The sequence below is a fragment of the Plecotus auritus genome (assembly GCF_963455305.1).
Source record: "Plecotus auritus genome assembly, chromosome: 8".
Taxonomy (NCBI): domain Eukaryota; kingdom Metazoa; phylum Chordata; class Mammalia; order Chiroptera; family Vespertilionidae; genus Plecotus; species Plecotus auritus.
Genome location: NC_137782.1, coordinates 13,530,890 through 13,549,483, shown reverse-complemented (window position 1 = coordinate 13,549,483; position 18,594 = coordinate 13,530,890). Strand labels below are relative to the sequence as shown.

General features: G+C 41.0%; 1 protein-coding gene across 2 annotated transcripts in view; it reads right to left on the bottom strand.

Annotated features, from left to right (window-relative positions):
• The window catches only part of EPG5 (ectopic P-granules 5 autophagy tethering factor), an 88,409-nt gene that overhangs the window by 12,120 nt on the left and 57,695 nt on the right, over positions 1-18,594 (bottom strand). Inside the window, exons 28-36 of one of the 2 annotated variants that reach the window (XM_080684728.1) lie at positions 14,919-15,061; positions 14,117-14,273; positions 10,425-10,619; positions 8,935-9,148; positions 6,823-6,971; positions 5,546-5,747; positions 4,685-4,757; positions 3,761-3,864; positions 967-1,148 (exon numbers count right to left, since the gene is read on the bottom strand). In XM_080684728.1, the coding sequence (XP_080540854.1) occupies positions 967-1,148; positions 3,761-3,864; positions 4,685-4,757; positions 5,546-5,747; positions 6,823-6,971; positions 8,935-9,148; positions 10,425-10,619; positions 14,117-14,273; positions 14,919-15,061 (1,419 nt within the window). The remainder of the gene's footprint in view (positions 1-966; positions 1,149-3,760; positions 3,865-4,684; positions 4,758-5,545; positions 5,748-6,822; positions 6,972-8,934; positions 9,149-10,424; positions 10,620-14,116; positions 14,274-14,918; positions 15,062-18,594) is intronic. The other variant, XM_080684729.1, reaches the window with a different exon arrangement.

Here is an 18,594-nt window from a genome sequence, read left to right as displayed (position 1 = left end):
ATAACTGGGCCTTCAGTCATTAAAGCACATAAGATGCTTCAATAATAAATGTGAAATGAAGAGTAAACACAAATGAACTGATGACTATGAACAAACAGACTGAAACAATCATATAAAGCTAAGATTATAAACGGTTTTTAAAAATAGAAACTTAACAAGAACAACAAAACCGCCATCTGGTCTGTGAGTGGCACAGGGTGTCACTGGTCTCTGTAACTACGGCTCCTGCCACAGGCTCACACACACCTAGGGCACTCTTCCAGGCCACCTCGGGCTTCACATAATTATGATGCATCACTGGTGTTACAAGGTACTTCTCTCTCCTCCAGCCTGATTATCCCCTGCCATAACTGCTTAAAGAAACTTGAGTACCAATTTACATTTTGCTTAACAGAACATTTGCCAGTAAGTAATAATAATACTATCCTAGAAAAACATACATACACAGAAAGCACCAAAAAGAGTGTGACACTGCCATTAAGCTGTGTACTCACACGACAATATTACTAAGGTCTAGGGCAGCCGTGGGCAAACTACGGCTCACGGGCCGGATCCGGCTGTTCTATCCGGTTCTCTTGCTCTCCCCTCCGCTCCTTTACTTTGAATTTATATTAGTTCACACAAACACTCCATGCATGCTTTTGTTCCGGCCCTCTAGTCCAGTTTAAGAACCCATTGTGGCCCTCGAGTCAAAAAGTTTGCCCACCCCTGGTAGGGGATGGCCGCCAATTGACAAAGTCTGTCTCTGGCTTTTAGACATGGTACCATAAATGTTTCCAAATCATCTACCAACAGCATAAGATGGTTTCCATGAGAAGATGCTTTACACAACTACCGTTCGGGCCACACAGAATGCGGGCACAGTCCACTTTGGCACTCCTGGCAACTGTGCCGAAAACCCACAGTGAAGGGGCACAGGCTGTGCCCGGAAGCCACGCTCTCCAGGACATGGAGTGAAGGGCTTACTTTGAAGAAGGCCTCCATGAGCATCTGGTCGGGGTGCAGGTCCCTCCACGGGAGCTTCTGGTAGGCACTGTGAAGAGTGTACAGGATGAACTCTGGCATTTTGGGCGCTGTACACGTTTCACAATAATGCATCAGGTGTAACTGAAGGGCCCCTGCATCACCTGGCAACAGATTACCTAAAGCTGAAAAAGGAAATACCGTTAAGACCTCTTGATTTACCTTTTAAAATAATAATATAAAATACCAATTTGAACTAAAAGTCTAAAACCTAAGGTTCTCAGTAATTACCCACTTTCAAAGATTTTCATCCAGCATTATTGGAATAAATGCTCACATATGATTCATTTTTTAAAAAATCAAAGATTTTCACATGCCAGGGGGGAAATCCTGGAGGCAGGTTAATAATAAAGAATGGTTCTTTAATTACTGGGGTAACTGGAATGAGCAGCTGATGTGTGGGAGCTAGCAGGGTTGAACAGTTTTTCTTCAAATCTTCTAAATAGATGGCTTTTTAATGCAAGTACACTTCCACAACCCTAACCACTTCCAGATACCCCTTTAGTCTGTGGCCCTCAGCATGAATTCAGTCTCTTGCCTAGGTACTTTGGTCCTTTGGAACCTTGAAGGAATCCAATATTCTTCAAAGAGAAATGTAACCAGACTATCAACTGTCATTCAGGTACGTCATTCTAAAAGAAATCTCACATTCTTCTGCAACCTGGATCACTCAGTATTATTCTCACAAGAATGGACTGCTTTAGTGCCTCCAGAGCTAATGTCAACATAAGGAGCATTTAGTCTGAAACAAATGGTTTCAGCCTTCAGGTTCTATGCACAGGAATGCAGCACAGTCGGTCATAGGAGAGAGAGCCACACGCAATGAGGACAGAAAGCTGACAGTGTTTCTCAACACTCACTTTTGAAAAACATGAGCATAACACATGGTACCCATCCATTTCTCATTCCTAGTAAGCCTGTCCTTACTCTACAGCATGAAACATTAACCCATGGTTTAACCTTTTAAGACAGGGTGAAGGGTAGCATTGTTTAAATATGGGTAAAAGGTAGTTTTGTTTAGATAAGGATGGGCATGTAGGTAGAAGACTCTGGGAGGAAATCCCTTAGGATAAGAATGAGCTAGTCCCAGCCCAAACACAGCAAGTTCTGTGACCTCACAAGTGAGGGCAGAGGGAAGGTCCAAGGGCTTTAGGGAACAAGGAGCAGAGCAGTATGGCTGGAGTAGTGTTTCCCTTTAAAAACCATCACATAATGTTGAAATGCACTGGGCCAGACATATTTGAATGCTGAGCTATAACATTACACTTAAAAGTTTCTGAGTAAGAGCAGGACATAAATAGTATTTTGGACAAGAACAGAATAAATAGGCAGGAACAGAAACTGGACAGGAAAATAGGCGGCTACTGCAAGAATCTGAGTTGGGTGGATCTAATGGGCTCATAAACCTCCTAATATAAATCATTTCAATACACCAAGTAAAATACTAGTATCTCTGAAAATGCATAGTACACTCAATGGAATAAAACACCAGGAGCCAAAGCAAGGAGAGGCCAGGAAACCAGGGGGGTAAACTGATACCGAGGCCACAGATGCCTGGACTGTTTGCGTATGCTGGGTTTTAACAGCGCAGGAGACAGAAGACAAGATCTTCCGAGGACTAGACTCTCATTGATTCAGGGAAGGCACCTTCCCTGCCTTGGCCTGGACTTGGATTTAGAGAGGGAAAAAAAGGTTTACTGTGGTAACTGAGGACTGCCTGCAAGTGTAGTTTGGACTTGGCTTTCATGAAAGTGTGTGACGTGAGAGACCCCAAGCCAAGAAGAAAGCACATAGTTACAATTGGCCAAATGCGTATTTTCTCGCCTTTACAGAATCTCCCTAAGATAAAATCTCTCTAAACATGGGCTTAGAATACAAAATTACAAAACACCCAAAATAAGAGTTTGAAAGAACAACCAATGGCAGCATAAGCCGCCCTGCAATGGGAACTTCAGATAAGGCAATTATTGCACAAAGATCATAAAGGAAACAGGCGTGTTTAAACATTTTAAAGAAGTGAAAACTGGAATTTTAAATAAAAGAAAGAAATAAGATCCTGTCAAAAATGATCAGGTAGCCCTAACCGGTTTGGCTCAGTGGATAGAGTGTTGGCCTGCAGACTGAAGGGTCTGGGGTTCAATTCCAGTCAAGGGCACCTGCCTGGGTTGCAGGCTGGATCCCCAGTGGGGGGCGTCCAGGAGGCAGCCAATCAATTATTCCCTATCATCATTGATGTTTCTATCTCTCTCTCCCTCTCCCTTCCTCTCTGAAATCAATAAAAATATATTTTTAAAAAATTATCAGGTTGGACTTGAAAAATAAATAAAACTTCTGGAAACTGAAATGAGGAATTCAATAGGTATTTTTAAAAACTGATTAGACATAGCTATAGAGACACTGAGTAAGTTGGAAAAGAAACCTCGAGATTTTCCCAAAATGAAATACAGAAAAATAGAAATAGAAAACATTTAAAAAAAAAAAGTCAAAATCCTAGAAGACAAAAGGGGGACTGACAATATTTGAAAGAGGGAGGCTGTATATTTTCCACAGCTGATGAAAATAAGAGCTACTCACAAAAAAGAGGTTACAAACTACACTAAATACTGTATGAGTGACTTCCTTTAGTCAAGGAGGACTGCATACTAATTAAAATAAAATCTAAAAAAGTAGGAAAGCAGAGGCAAAAGAGTACCTGAATGACTTAGGGACAAAGTGACATAATAGAACGTCTTCCTACCTTTAAATCTCTCGTGCAGCGAGCCAATGCAGTCAGTGAACAGCTGCACAATGCCTGAGGCCACCACAGCATCGCTCTCCAGCCAGGGGTAATGGCGCTGGCTGCTTTAAACAGATGAAATGCACATAGAAATGAAATGCCATGATAAGTTACTCCACGTCCCAGAGTCTAGGGCTTGCCTAAGTCACAGAAAACACTGTGTTATGTAGCTCTAAAACACATTTAAACCACTTCCCAGGCTGTGGGGCAGGAGCAAGACATTTAATTTTCTGAGTCTAAGAATCAGATTAATCAGTATTTGTGAAAACACTTTAAATACTATGATGTCTACCACTGCTGTAATTTTTACAAAACGCCCATCAAGTTCACCTAGCTTTTGTCTGTATGCTTTTAGGGGGGAAAAGACTTATAAGAGGTCATTTGGACAACTTTACACCTCTCTCTTAAGTGCTCACAAAATAATGCTTTCATTCAAGTGCAGAGTTCATGTTAAAAGGGTAATTACCACCCACTAATCGGAAAGCCAACTTAGTTCCAAAAATAACTGAGGTACTGAATAAAATGAAGTTAGTCTCATCTTTTTAGTGTTATATCATCCACACCTAATTAAGGAGAGCAGCATCTGTTTTTCTGAAATTAAGTACCAAAACTCGTTCAACTTTACCACGGAAAACTGAAACTGAGTGTCCAGTTTTGCTTCAAAATATCAAGATAACAGCTCTGATCAACCAGACTAATCCTAACTCTACAAACAGAAAATGTCTTAAGTTTCTTTCATAAAGAAGCATTTTCTAAATTTAAATATGGCTCTAACTTAAAAAAGATTAAATCTGTCAGTGCATCCCTTGTGCCAAACCCCATCAGAACCTTTTATTTGAAGTCTATAAATGTCAAAGGAACGTGAATATCTGAAAAATGACGTACCTTTCACTGTCCTCTAAAACCAGGATCCATGGCTTAAACAGCTGGATGATCACTGAGTGCAGGGATCTCAGCACTGAAACAAACAAAAACTTTTAGAGACAAGAAACAAGCGAATCCTTTGTCAATATCACTGATAACACTATACAAAAGAATCTACTTCTGCCTGCCCAGTTTGGCTCAGTGGTTGGAGCGTCAGCCCGTAGACTGAAGGGTCCCGGGTTCAATCAAGGGCACATACCTTGGTTGCAGGCTTGAGATCGGGGTGGGCGAGGGAGAGGCAACCAATCCATGTGTCTTTCTCTCTCCGCCCCCACCCCACTCTCTCTAAAAATCAATGGAAAAGATATCCTCAGGTGAGGATTAACAACAACAAAAATCATAATCTACTTATTATCTTTATACTCATAAGCTTATGTTGATATAAAAACAAAAGCTGAACGTAACTAAGTACATTTTCATTTACTACAGTATAATTTCCTGAATTGAATTTTTATTACAAAACGCCATGAATAACTTTATAACAATACATTTGTTTAAAGATATATGCTTAAATATTCAGGACCATTTTCTTAGTGATATAAGTAATAGGAAGAAAGAGATGGAGATTGAAACCTATTTCTTCGGACCCCACCCTACAAAGGAGGGGCAGAGACAAGCTGAAGCAAGCACCTACTGTCTAACTGAATATAGGTACAGGTATGACACATACAGTATATGAGTTCACACCTATGCTATGTATTTCCCTGCTTGACACTTTGATAGTTTTATCTCAAAGATTTAAATCTCTTAATGTGTCTATTCAAGCCACTTCTTAATGGAAAGTCAAAACACCCACCTCCATGTTACACTCAAGCATATTACCTGTTTTGCTGCTGGCAGATGGGTCTTGGGCCAAGCAATCCATTTCTGAGTCAAGCAGCCTTTTCACAAGATAGCCCAAGAGTGTCTTCATATCACCCACGTAAGGACTCCATTTTGAGAATAACCCGAAACTTTTAAAGTCCAATGTGGATAAGCGAAGCTTATAAAAAAAGTTTGAGAGCCACTGTATAGTCTCCATTACCTGGAAGAGAAGGACTGGTTAAAACTGCTCACTGATGCCTACTTGCAGAAGAGTATCACAGTAGCCTGTGATGGAAGACTGACTTTGTAATAGTGTTGCAAAGTTATATAGCACATGAAAGTAAATCATCATATTCAAACTTTTTCTAAAACAGAGGAACCATTTATTTCAAATACATTTTCATGATGGACCATATCATATAAAATGTGTCAAGATGAGAGCTCTGTGGGACATTACCTGAAACCCTGGCTGAGGGAGCCAGTGGTATAAGGTTAAGAAATAGGTGGGTTAAGGTGGGGAGGGGGTAGGCCCAGCCTACTCTAGATCAGATAGGCAAGAATCACTGAGGCGTGCCCTAACCGGTTTGGCTCAGTGGATAGAGCATCAGCCTGCGGACTCAAGGGTCCCAGGTTCAATTCCGGTCAAGGGCATGTACCTTGGTTATGGGCACATACCCAGTGGGGAGTGTGCAGGAGGCAGCTGATGGATGTTTCTCTCTCATCGATGTTTCTAGCTCTCTATCCCTCTCCCTTCCTCTCTGTAAAAAATCAATAAAATATATATTTTAAAAAAAAAAAAAAGAATCACTGAGGCGTGAGAGAAAGGTGATCCAATAGAGGGGGATGGGAGGAAGCAAGTGAATGACAAAGAAAAGCTCAGAGCTCTTAAAGATAATGCACAAAAAAGAAACTTTTTAAATTAAAAAATTATTTTTGTTTTTTTTTGTTAATCCTCACCCGAGGATATTTTTTCTTTTTTTAAGAGACAGTGGGGGTAGTGGGGGAGAGAGAGAGAAACATTGATGTGAGAAAGACACATTGATTGGTTGCTTCCCACATGTACCCCAACCAGGGCCAGGGATCAAGCTTGCAACTGAGGTAGGTGCCCTTGACCAGAATTGAACCTGGGACCCTTTAGTCTGCAGTCCAATGTTCTCTCCACTGAGCCAAACTGGCTAGGGCAAAAGAAACTTTTTAGATATAAATGTAAAATGTGTTCCAATTGTTTAAATAGCAAAGGGAATGGAAAAGAAATGCACAGACAAAAAAAACAACAGACACCAAAAGCCACACACCTGCTTGTCTGACAAGAGGGCATCCGGAGAGCTTTGAAGCACCATGCTCTCGGCAAGAGCTGCCCCCTGCTGGCAGTTTGGGACGCAGCAGCCCAGGGCTCTCAGCGTGGCTTTCCAACACTCAGGGCTCAGCAGCTGCTCAGCAGAGCCTTATGGGGCAGGGACAGAGGACAGCAAGTCAGCATCTTTCACAAACAAAAATTTGAATCAAAGAACACAAGAATTTTATCAAGGAATAAATATTAAATAAAAATCCAAAACAAATTCATAAAGTTCTGTGGTGAAGAGACTAAAGTGAAGAGAACCTATTAAAAGAACGACCCACCTGAACACTTGACTTTCCTTGTTCCTGATCACCCTGCTGGGAGTAAGACAGCCAGAGCCATCTGAGCTGGAGTCTTAGAGGGGAGCCCCACCTACAGACCCTGCCTGGGGAGTGGGAAGGTGCCATTTCCGTGGCTGAATGATGTGAGACAAATACTGGTGACAGGGCAGGGAAGACTGGGGTGCAGATACAACAGCAGAGTCTGGGCTCTCTTCAAAAGGTGTCATAGGCACCCCTAAAACTCCATTCCTACCATGGGAAAAACCTAAAGCAACACAGACATCACGCAAAAGTAGGGACCACCAACCATCAGCCTACTCCTTGCAAAGCTCACATCCCAAAGGACAGGAATAACTCCTCAGGCCTTTCCACCGGAGATGGCACTAGGGTCAAACAGAGTAACAGGCTCACAGGTGCAAGTCTGAGGGAAGGATGGTGGGTCAGCTGCACTATATTGAAAGGGTTTGTGTCCAACTGCTACCTGTGGTCTGGATCTTAGGGCAGAGGCCTAGAGCCACGCTACAAGAGTGGGAATCATTCACACCTACAAGAGAGCAGTGAAGGCAGGAAAAATCAAAGAGGCTCCCCCAGGGCGAAGGAAGAGAGTAGATGAGCAAAGAATGGAACGCTGGGGACTGACATGGTGGCCAGGGAAGGGTGGGAAGCCAGGAAGCTGGAGGTCATGGAATCTGACAGGGGTGTACTGTTTTTCCTAAACCTTTCATTGAATAACTTTCCCTGGGAAGTATAAATTTTCTATATGCAACTCTATGGCTGTCTACATAAACAGTGTACAATCTCTTTAAAAGGTTTCAGGGGGAAAAACAACATATACTTGATCAAATTTTGAAAATTTAGAACAAAAATTAGCTATGTAAATATGCATCAAAAATTGTACAAATACATTTCCCTGTCAGTATTCTCCACTCGCCCTGCAACTTCCCTCCATAGGAAACAATGAAAGCCTGGGGGGCTTTAAAAATGAGGCCACACATTTCAGTATTCTTCAGGCAATCCAATACATAAGATCATTAACTTATTCATTAAATAATCTCTGATAAGTAACACAAAGTTTTGGCATAAAGCAAAATTTAGTTTTCCATTGCATCTGTAAACAGTATAAAGTCTGCATGAAAAAGTAAATTCTATCTCATTTTTTCAAATAAAAATCCTGCCTAGTGAAATTCCAAAAATAAAAAGCCTACATTCTTTATTTTTCCTCTAATATCCAACACTCCAATGGGAAATTGCTAGAGGGGGACAGAAACGGTGGGAATGGGGAAAATTTAATGCTGCTCCTTTCCTTAGCAAATATAAGTACAGTCTATCATTATGTAGGAATAAAATTCAGTTGCAAAAAAATTAAATAAAAAAATTGGGTGGGGGAACCCTAAAATCTATTCACTATTTTGAACTACAGAGAAACCAACTGTCATATAAGGAGTAACTTCCTTCTCTTACCAAATCTGTAGTCAGCAGAGTAATCAAGCTCACTTCTACCCCATTCAAGACAGCTGCAGAGTCAAGGGAGAGAGATGGGTGCACAACTGTGGACTCCAACACCACAGGCTAAGTGCTGCCTTGTCCAATTAGGGCCCTTTCCAACATTTCAGACAATTAATGACCATTTTTACAAGTAGCCATCTCATGGGCATTGTTTATCGAGTACTTCAGGTAAAAATCAGTCACTCTAAATCCTGCACACTTGTGTTACTTTCACATTTGTGGCTGACATCTGTGGAATGGCGTCCTATTATTATTTCACTGCAACCTAATCAGTCACTTACTTTGCATCAGCAGCCTGAGAATGTCACTGTACTGGTCAGGGAACTGGTAGAGAAGAAGGTAAGTCCAGTGCTTGCAGAAAAGGTTAAATGGCATCAAAATGTCTTCATCTGGCTCTAGGCCCCAGGCAGTTAGTGCCAAGTGAATGGACTCCAGAAGCCTGGTGCGCTCAGACAGAGGAGGCTTGGCGGCGTTTAACCATTGCTTAACATGGAACTAAAACAAAAAAGACACAAGAAGCAATTTTATTGACACTAGAAAGTTAACTGAAGTAGACTAAAGTCTCTATGATTTAATTTAAAAATCAAAGATTGCCTAGCATTTAGCTTTTCATAAAGACTTAAACAAACTGAAGTTTATATACAAGCACCTAGAAGAATCGGGGCAGTTCAATGATTGATGGGTGCTGCTATGCCTCCATCTCTAAAGCCTGCAAAGGCAGAGTTTTCTCAGCTCCCCATGCTTTTTTGCAATTTAAAAAGCTTGTGGGGATCTGACTGATTTGGCTCAGTGGATAGAGTCAGGCTGAGGACTGAAGGGTCCCGGGTTCAATTCTGGTCAAGGGCACATGCCCGGGTTGTGGGCTAGATCCCCAGTGGGGGGTGTGCTGGGGGTAGCCAATCAATGATTCTCTCTCATTGATGTTTCTATCTCTCTCCCTCTCCCTTCCTCTCTGAAATCAATTTAAAAAAAATTTTTTTTAAAAAAAGCTTGTGGGTAAGTTTTCCCTATAAGACAAGGATCAGTAGTTCTCTTCTACTGGTCACAGTGCTACAAACAAGCAGCGCTTAATGGAACTGTTTCCCTCGAACGGCCATGTTTCTGAATCTGCATCAGTTACCTACCTCAGTTAATAACAATTCAGGGTGCTGAGGTCACCTTCCAGAACCCCACACTATACCACATGTTCTCCCCCATTACAACTGAGATCAGTCCTAGACCCTAAAAAATCACCAAGTTTTATGACTCACAGATGTTAGAGAAATACAATTGAAGACAAAATAGCTGAGGCTCTACATTTCCCAACCGGTTAAGTAAATTCATTGCCTGGGTCTGAGTTAATTAACATCCTACTTGGAATGAGGACAAAGGCAATTTGCTCAGATCTGGCTTTTCCTAAATATGAGAGACTTGGATACAGTACAACTCATTTATCAAACACAATTTAGGCATCAATTCAGGATAAATTCAAAAGAAGGATGTACTAAATTACTATAATGAATATTTCAAAACTGTACTAAGTTTTTAAAAGAGAGTTTGGGAGCTAGGACCTTTTTATAGTGAAATTAGACTGTCCCACACAATACAAATGACACCCCAAAAGAGGAAGCTGTGGAATTGGACTGCTTAAAGACCACGCAAAATTGGAAAGGGCCTGTGAGCCTACAGTCCACCTGGAAACAGGGCTCTGGAGGGCCTTTCATGTCGGTGGAGTGGGAAACACCATCGTTTCTACGTTTCAATGATGACCTCGGATGGGATCACATCTCACCTTGGTCAGCAGCATGAAAATCATGTCACTGTTGTCCTCACTAAGGAACCTCACCACTTTCTCGTACAGCTGTATGAACTCAGCAGGTGCAGCATTGGGAGTAAAGAAAGGAGACAAAAGAGAGCAGAGCCTTCTGTTCTTCAGAATGGTCTCCAGCACTCTTCTGCATTCTGATTTAGTGCCACTGATAAACACCTTGAACGAATAAAAGAGGAAAATGTCATCAATTCTCCACTCCCCAACCTTTATTTAAGCAACCAAGTTTTAAGGGGTAGTATATAAGGCAAACAGGAGTTCTTTCTAAATGAAATAAACAATCAAAAGAAACCTAAAATGAACATATCACTTCCACTATAGGTAGTATTAACAATCTGCAATGTACATACCATGATTACTAAGTATCCAAAGTGATGCTGCATTATGTCAAGAAAACAAAACTTTTAGGTTATAGATTTTAATACTTTAAAAAAGCTAACTTTTTACAATTGAAGTATAATCAGGGTAACTTCACATTGCTTTAACTTGGTTCTAATGTTTAAGAGTACTAGAATATATGTGAATATTTAAATAATCTCAGGGTCAAGAAAGTTCTGATAAACTTGACCACAGGCAGAAATACTAAAGGACAAGACTGACAGATTTGAATTGCTAAAAATTTTAACTTCTATAAAGCAAAAAGTGTATAAAATTAAAGAAGAATGATGAAATAGAAAAATTAATTTATAACGAATTCCAGATACCAGGTTAATAGTCTGAGTTGCTCTTTGAAAAGCAATAAAAAAAGAAACTCTCCAACAGAAAATGTGCAAAGGACAATAACCAGCAAATCACCAAAAAGATATAAATGGCCAAAACATGAAAAGTTATGCAACTTAACAAATACTTAAAGAAATATGACGTAAGCCCAGCTGGCATGGCTCAGTGCTTGAGCTTCGACCTACGAATCAGGTCACAATTCTGTTCCTGGTCAGGGCACATGCCTGGGCTGTGGGCTTGATCCCCAGTAGGGGGCACACAGGAGGCATCCGATCAATGATTCTCTCTCATCATTGATGTTTCCATCCCTGTCTCCCTTTCCCTTCCTCTCTGAAAGCAATAAACATATTTTAAAAAATAAATAAATAAAAGGGCTCGTGAACCTGCAATATAAGTCTGAAGTCACATATCTAATAAGAATACCATAGGGGGTAGAGGAAACCAAGATGGCAGCATAAGGTATACACCTGTATACACCTCTCACAACCACACCAAAACTACAACTAAAAGACAAAACGACTATGACCCAGAACCACGAGAAAGCTGGCTGAGTAGAAGTTCTACAACTAGAAAGAAAGAAAGAAGCTCATTGAGACTGTGTAGGAGGTGCAGAGGCTTGGAAAAGCAGAGGTACAGAGGCGCGCGTGAATCGGGCTGGCAACTGCATGCGCTGTTTTTTTCAATTAGGAGGGAGTTACAAGCTCCGGACTGCTCTGAACTCTAGTTTCCGGCAAGACTCTGGGGACCCAGACTCATATGGGGAGAAACTGGACTGTCTGCCATCGGGTCGGAAAGTGAGGGTGGCTTTCTCGCAGAGGTGCGTGCAGGAATCATGGTTTACTGCACTGGGGCGCAGGACATGGAAACGCGGAAACACGGAGACGCAGAGACGGCTGACTGGCAGCCATCACTGTTTGCCATGCCCTAGTGATTCCCTGAGACCCGGCCCACCCAATTTACAAACCTACCCGAGCTGTGCGCAGCAGCTTTTGCACATGAATGGCCTGCCCTCTTGCAGCTTAACCTAACAAATTGCAGCTGGGTCAGACAACTCCAAAACTTCCAAACCCCAAGCAAAGAGGAGAAATCTGCAGATCTCCCTGTAGCTCCTGCTGGGTGGCCTCAGACAGTAGCTGACTTGCACCTCCTTGGAGATCCAGGAACCCGTGTACCTAGAGGTCAGTGTGAGACAACACCAGATTTCAACTCCTTACATACATAAGTGACACACTCAAGAGGCAGACTCAGTGAGCACCAAAGCCCCACTGAAGCAAGTCCTGCCCCATAAAGGTGTCTCCAGCACAGCCGTTCTTCCATTATAGACATAGCTGATCCTCACAGCCAATTGGCCTGGAGGTCAATTCCTTCCAGTGTACCAACAGCAATCAAGGCTTAACTACAAGACTGTGCACCCAGCCCACAAAGGGGTGCACCAAGAGTGTCCACCTCAGGTGATTGGGGAGGCTGAGCCACTGGGCCCTGTAGGTCACCTACCACACAAAGCCACTCCATCAACACAGGGAAGCAGCCAAAATGCGGAGACAAAGAAACATGTCATGAATTAAAGAAATGGAGGAAAGCAAACTACTGGTTATAGAGTTCAAAAACACAGTTATAAGGTTACTCAAGAATCTTCTAGAAACTGCCGAGAAACTTAGTGAGACCTCTGAGGAACTTAGTGAGACCTTCAAGGATATTAATGAGAATGCCAAAAAAATGGAAAAGGACCAGTCAGAAATTAAGCATACACTGTCTGAAATAAAGAATAATATGCAGAAATCCAACAGTAGACTAGAGGACCCCAAGAATCAAACCAAAGATCTGAAATATGAGGAAGCAAAAACACCCAACCAGAAAAACAAAAAGAAAAAAGAATCCAAAAATATGAAGATAGTGCAAGGAGCCTCTGGGACAACTTCAAGCATACCAACATCCAAATTATGGGGGTGCCAGAAGATGAGAGAGAGCAAAACATTGAAAACCTATTAGAAGAAATAATGACAGGAAACTTTCCCTACCTGGTGAAAGAAATAGACTTACAAGTCCAGGAAGCACAGAGAACCCCAAACAAAAGGAATCCAAAGAGGACCACACCAAGACACATCATAATTAAAATGCCAAGAGCAAAAGACAAAGAGAGAATCTTAAAAGCAGCAAGAGAAAAACAGTTAGTTACCTACAAGGGAGTACCCATAGGACTGTCAGCTGATTTCTCAACAGAAACTATGCAGGCCAGAAGGGAGTGGCAAGAAATATTCAAAGTGATAAATAGCAAGAACCTACAACCAAGATTACTCTACCCAGCAAAGCTATCATTTAGAATTGAAGGTCAGATAAAGAGCTTCATAGACAAGAAAAAGCTAAAGGAGTTCATCACCACCAAACCAGGATTATATGAAATGCTGAAGGGTATTCTTTAAGAAGAAAAAGAAGAAGAAAAAGGTAAAGATAAAAATTATGAACAAAGTGACAAATACATATCTTTCAACAAGTGAATCTAAAAATCAAGTCAATAAAAAATCTGATGAACAGAATAAACTGGTGAATATAATAGAATCAGGGGCATAGAAAGGGACTGGACTGACAGTTCTCCGGGGGAAAGGGGCATGAGGGGTGTGGGAAGAGACTGGACAAAATCTTACACGTATGGATGAAGACAGTGGCAGGGGGTAAGGGCATGGGGTGGGGTGGGGAATCAGGTGGAGGGGAGCTATCGGGGGGGAAAAAGAGGAACATCTGTAATAATCTGAACAATAAAGATTTTTAAAAAAATAAAAGAATACCATAGGGCAGTGGTCGGCAAACTCATTAGTCAACAGAGCGGCAAACCACGGCTCGCGAACCGCATGTGGCCCACGAGCCGTGGTTTGCAGACCACTGCCATAGCGTATATTGCATTATATCTGAAAAAGGCTAACAACACAGATTAACCTTACCTGTCCCAAAATTTCAATGCATGAAGTAAAGAACTGCCTTGTGGGAGGATGACGTTGAGTCTCATCGCTGACGTAATCCACAACAGTAAAGAACAGGCTAATGCCAACCTTCTGAACCCCAGGGGTCGGCTGCAACTTATAGGCATTCACTAAGGTCCTGTAGGAAAACAGGTAAGAAGTGGTCTGCAGTATGAGAATCCAGACTTACTCGGGTTTCTGATACTCTACATTTCTCGGACAATATTCTTAAGAGTGCTCAAGTCCCATACAAATGTCACTTTAGAAACATTTCATGGTTATCTTCCAACTTGACCCAACATCTTATTTTCAATACATAAAAATTATTTATGCTCGATCCCCAGTGTGAGGCATGCAGGAGTCAGCTGATCAATGATTCTCTCTCATCACTGATGTTTCTATTTCTCTCTCCCTTCCTCTCTGAAATCAATAAAAATATATTTTAAAAAAATAAATAAATGGGCATGGCTGTATTCCAATAAAACTTTAGAAAAAAATAGGTGGCGCCCTAGCCAGTTTGACTCAGTGGATAGAGCACTGGCCTGTGGACTAAAGTGTCCCGGGTTCGATTCCGGATTCTCTCTCCCTCTCCTTTCCTCTCTGAAATCAATAAAAATATATTTAAAAAGATAAAAATAGGTGGTAGGGCAGATTTGGTCCAAAGACCATAGTATGCCAATCCCTATGCTAATTTAATTAGTGGATGCCTGGGGGAGTGTAGTAGCATGATTACTATCGACAATAGCAAAAGAGCATTTTAAAGTAGAATGTCCTCACAACTTACGTAATCAAGTTTTCTGCATGCACAGCCGCCTCCACAATATTAAGTGGTGGTGGTTTAGTAGCTTCTGCTTGTAACTGCTTCACTTCTTTCCACAAAGCATGAAGCTGTTGGCTTACTGCTTCGTTCTTGTGCATACCTTCAAACTAACAAAAATTAAAATGGTCAACAGATTTTTTTGCCCCTGGCATTTAGGCGGATATGTTATTACATATATACTGGCATGTGATGAAAAGATTATTATTACAATTAATATGATAGCTCAAAACTCTTGGTTGAGCCCCAACCGGTTTGGCTCAGTGGATAGAGCGTCGGCCTGCAGACTGAAGGGTCCCAGGTTCGATTCCGGTCAGGGGCATGTACCTTGGTTGCGGGCACATCCCCAGTAGGGGGTGTGCAGGAGGCAGCTTATCAATGTTTCTCTCTCATTGATGTTTCTAACTCTCTATCCCTCTCTCTTCCTCTCTGTAAAAAATCAATAAAATATATTTATTTAAAAAAAAACACACACAAAAAAAAAACTCTTGGTTGAACCTGACAGGGATGGGGGAAAAATGTCAAAAAACTATTCAAGAATCTGTGAATTTTTCATAAGGAAAAATTAGTTTTGACTTGAGTTAAGCAGACTTGAATTAGTTTTAGTTTTCACTGGTTCAAAGTCTTCTGTAGGATATGCTCTATGGGACTTATGTTTTGACACCGCCATCCTCATAAAAAGATGACTCAATGTCTTCCTCCACGAGGCCCTTCCTAAAGCCCAGGCCCCTCTTCTGTTGATCATCTGTCTGCAAAGCCTTAACCCCTCCGCTCTCCCACCCAGCAGCACATACAATTCAACTCGAAACAGAGGCTGCACATCTCACGTGTGCCCAGCATAAACAAAGGAGGACATGGATGCTGTTAATAAAACATTTGCCATTTTGAAAGGGAAAAAAGGCATATACTTATAAAGCAAACAATAAAATAAGATAAACATGGGAAGTGCCCAAATCAGTTGCATGCCTCAGAAAGAGCAATTGACTAATTCAATGGTTCCTGAAAGCTTATCTTTGATTAAACTTTTATTGGATTTCAGAAAAGATATAAAATATAAGGAGAATTTAGTAAGCTTTAAAAAAACAAACTAAATTTATCTCATTTAAATTTAAAAGGCTATCCTTTATTTAAGATTATGTCTTTCCTAGTTGAGGGGTTGTTAACAACCCTTTTTCTAATTAACTGATGGTGACCTATATAATAACTCCTTTGTTTCTGCATTTTTAATGTCCTTTTTTGGATGTGGATTGATGCAGAAAAGATCCTTGGCCCAGGCTGCAACACAAAGACAGAACCAATGTGGCAGATGTGGGGGACAGGAGGACAGGACATTGAGGAGGAAGGAGGCTGGCCAGGCTGATTGGGGCCAAGGGATTGGGCTGAAGAGTGCAGTACAATGAGACTGGGGAGCAGGAGAGGCCTTTAAAGCAATGTGGGGAACGTGGACTTATTTTGCATGCACGGTGGAGAATGCTGAAAAGACCAAAACATTTAGGAGGCAGGAGTTTTAAATCCTACATTCTCCTTAGATGGTTTTCCACAATCACATGGGTGAGCAGTAGGGTCTACATTTTCCTTTATATGCACCTGCCCAAGTCCAGTCTTCAGCCACCAATATAATGGTTACAGGTATCCTTTGTCTGTGAATGTCAATACTTAATTCACAAACTTATTTAATCAAGAGTCTATGTCCCTGTCAGGGGGCATAAATTCCAAATCAAAAGCTCCTGAAGGGCAATGGTCCTATTTTGCTTTACACAGCACCCAGCACAGCACAGCTCTGACAATACACTCAACACCTACTTTTTATGATCATAATGATAACTTACTTCTATAACATGCACCACCATTGTGGTAAAGATCTTTACAAGTAACTTCTTGTTTCAAAGAAAAACAGGCTGTTAGTATGGATCAAAAGCCACAAAAGTGACTATCCAAGAATATGTTAATATGTAATGTTAACAATAATTACTTTTAGTTTTTACTACTAGAGAAATGAAAGAAAAAAAATTAAATTATTTCCATTAAACCACTTACTGAATCAATACAAATATTAAATTTCAAAACTTTCAAACAACAGGCCAAAATTTAATAGCTTAAAATGTGATTAGGAATATGTGCAGTAGCTCTTTTGCCCAATATGTCAGCAACTACAATTAGAGCTGGTCTTTGAGGGCCACAGCCCTGGGCTGGCCTGGAGAGAAACAGCCAAACAGAGAGCGAAAGAGAATTTGAGAGAAGGAAGACAGTGAGGACGAAGGAAAGTGGAAAGACTTAAGGGCAAGAGAGAAAGAACAGAGGTTCACGTCACTGGGAAATGTAGAGACGAGACCAAGTTCACTTCATAACTTGAACTTTAAATCCTCCATCCATGTCATAGAAACTACTAAAACCAAAGAATAAAAGAAAACCAACTAGTGTAGGAAAGTTTTGCCACTTTCCCAAAATGTTCATTATTTCCTAGCCTACTTATTTTGTTCACTGTTCCCACCACTGTTGAAAGTTTTCTTCCTAGAACGGGGGTGAGAGAGACTGAATGACCACCAGCTCATAATTACAAGAAGTCGTAGACAATAGAACAAAGCAGCCTGGTGGAAGCCCCTCCTGAGTCACTTGAAGTAGACAAAGAAATTTAAAAGTAGGACACAGCTGGTCCTCCAGTAAGCTTTCACAATAACCTGAGGCCCTCGGTGGGTCTTTTCCATCTTTCATTTCTAGGAATGAACAAATTTTTCACATGACAATAAATCAATTCTGAGTCCCGCAAACATGTCCCACAATAACGAAGTACAACACAAGGAACCCTATTATAAATCACCCCATGTCCTCAGGGAATGTCACTGAATTATTAGAGGCTTCTACTAGGAGAGGCAACCACTGAAGAAGCACGTCTCAATTCCCATAAAATATATTTGGCTTGTGTATACCCCCAACAAGCTATACACAGTTCAAACACTTGCAGATGGCTGGAAATTTCCAGGGCGTTCCCTCCCAGAAAAGTTTTATCAAGCAATAAAATATTTTCATGATATAACTTGAAATCTTCATAAATTAGCCATTAAAATTATATTAAAACACATTTATGTGTTTTAATTTTAAAATTTATATTTTAAATACAAAATCATTTTCCATGAAGCTGATTTTAAAAAATCATCTGATCCATGAATTCTCTAATCAATGATCACATTCCAGATTGAATTTCCTAACTTTAGATGCATACAAATATGTTACTTTTCCAGAAATAAAGTTTGAAGGTAATGAAAAATACAAAATATAAAAGTTATTTCTGAGAAGACACTTTAGAGCAGTGGTTCTCAACCTTTGTAATGCCGCGACCCTTGAATACAGCTCCTCATGTTGTGGGGACCCCCAACCATAAAATTATTTTCGTTGCTACTTCATAACTGTAATTTTGCTACTGTTATGAATCGTAATGTAAATATCTGTGTTTTCTGATGGTCTTAGGCGACCCTGCTAGCGGTTCTCAACCTGTGGGTCATGACCCACAGATTGAGAACTGCTGCTGTAGAGCCATAAAAATAATTTTATGGTTGGGGGTCACCACAACATGAGGAACTGTATTAAAGGGTGGCGGCATTAGAAAGGTTGAGAACCACTGCTTTAGAGAAAACAGTCACCCAAG